This window comes from Eleginops maclovinus, chromosome 1, assembly GCF_036324505.1.
Source record: "Eleginops maclovinus isolate JMC-PN-2008 ecotype Puerto Natales chromosome 1, JC_Emac_rtc_rv5, whole genome shotgun sequence".
Lineage (NCBI taxonomy): Eukaryota > Metazoa > Chordata > Actinopteri > Perciformes > Eleginopidae > Eleginops > Eleginops maclovinus.
In genome coordinates this window covers 16,045,048-16,049,420 of record NC_086349.1, presented here as the reverse complement: position 1 = coordinate 16,049,420, position 4,373 = coordinate 16,045,048, and the positions used below count along the sequence as shown (strand labels likewise).

General features: G+C 42.7%; 1 protein-coding gene across 1 annotated transcript; it reads right to left on the bottom strand.

Moving 5' to 3' along the window:
* On the bottom strand, positions 1 to 2,946 carry phlda3 (pleckstrin homology-like domain, family A, member 3). Its single transcript, XM_063882608.1, has 2 exons — positions 2,234 to 2,946; positions 1 to 1,125 (listed from the first exon to the last, which is right to left on the bottom strand). Exon 1 carries the CDS (start codon positions 2,667 to 2,669, stop codon positions 2,244 to 2,246), a length of 426 nt encoding a protein of 141 aa, XP_063738678.1. The 5' UTR covers positions 2,670 to 2,946; the 3' UTR covers positions 1 to 1,125; positions 2,234 to 2,243.
* Between the last annotated feature and the right edge of the window lie 1,427 nt (positions 2,947 to 4,373).

Genomic DNA, 4,373 nt, shown 5'->3' with positions numbered 1-4,373 from the left:
TCACTACACAATCAAACCTTTATTCCCGACCTGCACAAAGCCCCACAGCCACACACAGCTCACAAACACACTGCTATATTCTTGACACACACAAAACATTGCTTGAATGAACAATTAATACTACGCCTCGCTAATGAGAGTCTGCTGATGCTATATCTCCTGCTGGGTGTGCACGTAAGGCTTCTGTAGGTGACTACATACAGTATGTGTGGGTGGATGTTTGTGTGCACATGCCTCACTGTGCTTCTCATTAGTCCTCCACACTGTTTTGAACAAAAGGTGTCCTGACTTCAGCACACACGCAAGGGAGCACTGTCACAGTGTGGGTTTGTGTCTGGGGATGTGTTTTTTTTTCAAGAGTCTTTAACAGCAAGGTTACGCCACAGCTGGAAACAGAAAGCAATAGCAATTAATGTTATGGACCTAAAATACATTGCAGCTGTTTAGCTCTTAGAGACATTTTATGTTCTAGTGAGAACTGAAGTATTGTTTAAAAATAGAAAGACTTCAGGATTACAGACACAAATGTATTTAATCTATATAAGATTGTATGGTAATACTGTACATGGCTTCAGCAAATATATAGAATACAATGTGCAATGAATATCAGCAAAATATTTTTACTTCATGTTCAACTTATGGAAAAAGCATGCAGATCTGTTCAGTCTATAACAAACAGTTTCAAAGCCAGTAACACAGCAATATGTTTCAATCGAAAGCAGGACTGAAAAAATAAAGTGACTCCTTTTTCAACAACGTTGGAAAACATTGGCAAATTATGTCCAAAATGGATGATATTTGAAACATCAAGGCACAAGGGCAAAAAGTGTCCCAGCTACACAGTTTCTGTCTGCCATCTTTTCCTTAGGCAGGACCTCAATCAATGAGGTGTTTTTCCATGATTACAATATATCAGATTCCTAGACTTTGTAAGACAGTGTGAATAAGCACATGTAAGTAGACTAGAAGAGTGCCTGTAACGGCGGTTCCTGGTCCTTTAATCCTCATTCACTGATGGCAGTATTGTACATCCCATCATGCCTTGCACCACAGAATCAATCAGATGGATCTGGTGTCCTCGACCATTCTCAGTGCTGATTGGTTCGCTACCATGGCGTAGAAAGGCTGAAGAAAAAGAGAAAAGCATATTTTAATATTTAATCCTAACTTTATATATCTGACACAGGGGCCACGGCTGATGGTGTTCTTCAAAGTGCATTTGTAGTAACTTATGTTGCACTGTTACCACGGCTACTGAGTTAATTTGGGCACTTGACTACTGCAGCACTCTTAAAGAAGCATCGCTGTGGATTCCTGGACTGTGAGCTCATAGTTCAGACTTGCACACTCAGTTCATGAACATTTTAGATTTCAGTGACCAGTTTCAGTAAATAACATTGTCGTCATGTCATGGCCCTGACTGTGTTCTACATGCGGAAAAGCTGAAAAAATGTATTGGGGTCCTAACCTCTGTTCCCCTCATATGTCCAATGGTCTTATAGGTTAGTTAGAAAAAACTAAACAAGAGAAGGCTGTGTGTGTGTGTGTGTGTGTGTGTGTGTGTGTGTGTGTGTGTGTGTGTGTGTGTGTGTGTGTGTGTGTGTGTGTGTGTGTGTGTGTGTGTGTGTGTGTGTGTGTTCAAAAATACTTGGCTGCCTAGTGAGGGAGAGTCAGGCAGATGTTATTTTGGAGTCTCAGATTGCATCGTAATTATGTCCTGAAGTGAGAGTGGGTTTGTGTCCTAAGACGACTGTGGTGCAGTTTAGGCTGATGACCACAGTAAGTAAAAACTGACACGACTTCAAACATACAGTGGAACATATAAACACTGAAGTGGTACTTGTAAATAACCTTTAGCTTGGGGCTTGAGTGCTGCTCAGCCATGTGCCACCTCATTACCCAAGAGTGTGGGTGTTTTCATTCCATTCAATCAGTGCTCCACCTTGTTCCTTTCTAGTGCAGGATGACACATTATTGGTGATGTCAGCAGCTGCACTGAATGGAGACTTTTGAGGGTTATGATGGCAAATTGTTGGGAAACACAGTATTTTATGACATGTATCATGTTGTGTTTAGTTGATTCTTCGAATTGACTTTTAATGTCATTCTCAGTGACACAACGTTGGTGCTGAGTAAACTCCCCCCTATAAGGGGGGGGGGGCTTATAGTTTAATGAATAGAATAACCATTTATTGGATACGTTTGACTATTTCACCACCTGAGGAAGGCTTACCTTTACCAACTCAGAGCTCCTCCTCTTCCCCAGTGCTGCCCAGGTGTGCTGTGGACAGGTGCCTGTTTCTCCCTGTCTGCACGGCCTGCAGGTTCTTATAGCGCACAAGAGCCAAAGCGATCTCCGCGTTCCACGCCGTGTCCTCCTGAGGACACCGAAAGTCTATCTCCTTCCCCGTAGCCATGACCACGGTGAAATACACCAGCCCTCGCTTGTACTCCACGCAGTCCACCGTGGCCATGCGTTCAAAGCGGAGCTCCTTTGCTCTGGAGCTCCACGCCGAGCTGCGAACATCACCCCCGCCTCCTCCTCTGCAGTTGTGCAGCTGCAGCCCTTCCTCGGTGAGCACGCAGCGCTTCTTCTTCCACAGCTGGAGGAGCCCGCTGCTGCGCTTCTCCAGCAGCCCGTCTCGCATCACTTTGGCCGGGAGAGACATGGCCACGCTGAGGCGAAGACTTCAGACGGAGCCGGCCGGAACACGGTAGCCTGCTCAGGAGTGATGCGGCTCAAGATTAACCTACATACACATCCGTTACTTCGTTGTCAAGTGTCCCTCGGGAAAACTTATCGGTTTTAGCTACGACATTAATATTAGCCAATATTAGCCTATACAGTTTCTCTTATAGTCCGCTTATAAATACAATACATGCCCCACTGACAGCTCTTCGTGGAGGTTGGTAGGCTGGTCTGCCTGGATATGTTTGAACATGCCCGACTCCACTGTGGACCTTCCCCGCCTCCTCTTGGTGACGGCAGGAGGAGATCCGGGCTGTGTGTGTGTGTGTGTGTGTGTGTGTGTGTGTGTGTGTGTGTGTGTGTGTGTGTGTGTGTGTGTGTGTGTGTGTGTGTGTGTGTGTGTGTGTGTGTGTGTGTGTGTGTGTGTGTGTGTGTGTTTGGCCACTTAAGTCACTGTGCACAAGCTTATGCTTAGATATTTGCTGCACGCCTGTCAGTTCTTAAAAATAACACATTTTCAAATCAATTTTAGCAGCCATTTAAAGTTCCAAATAGTGTTTAGGGTAAGCTGATCTATCTTGTGTCTCTTAGAGCTGGAATGTGAGTGGGAGGCTTAAGATGTCAGATGTTGTAATATGGGAGTGGTGAGAAGGAAACAAAACATTAGAAAAAAATGTTTTTGAGAGATTGAGAGAAATGGATGACGAATCAGACATTTATTATTATTAGTTTAGTGTAGGCCTATCCCTGTTTTTAATATATTGTTTATATGTTTTATACATTATTTATCCTGAACCAGGGGTAGGTGTGTGAAAAACAATCACAGGAAACAGAGTGTGATGATTACATTTGAATGAGCCTGGTGTAGAAACTGGTTACACAAAAAAGTTTAAAGCCTACTGGTTCCTCTGAGGTTTCCCTTCTCTGTTCTCCTACAAGACCAAGCTTAATTATAGAACCTAATAGAATTTTTGTCATTCTTGACATCCTTTACGGTAACTGGGCCTCGAATATGACAAGTGAGCCTTGAGGGTGGAGTACAGCTCCAATTCCTCTCAACTTTATACGATACTGGACTGTTCCCATGATGTGTCTGCGATGTTATGAGAGGAATGGATACAATTAACATGTGACATTTAGTGAAACTTGAACACAGAATGTCACCCTCAAATACTTCCATATTCCACACACAAAACACACACACACACACACACACACACACACACACACACACACACACACACACACACACACACACACACACACACACACACACTGTTTCATTTGCTCCTTTTTATTTAATTTTTGCTGTATTATCACCTAATTCACAAAAAGAAAACAAACACATTATTCTTTAAAGAGTCAATTCAACATACGGTATGACAGTTGAGAATGCAAATGAAAATATTTAGTCAAACAACGAAACACAAAGGTTTTTTGGCTTTGCTGTTTGTAAATGTAATATTATTAATTTTAAAAAGTGGAGTGCAGAATCTGAAATGGATAAAGCTCTTATAAATATAAGGCAAAGAAGGGCACGCGGATGTTTAGCCAGTTCTCTTAATTTAATAGAATACATTAATTAAAGGAAGGAGACAATGTTACTGTATCGGTTTGTACTTTTGGGTATTTAGGTTAAGGGGGCCCTCTGCTGTATTCTTGTGTGTATTACAACCCACTCACT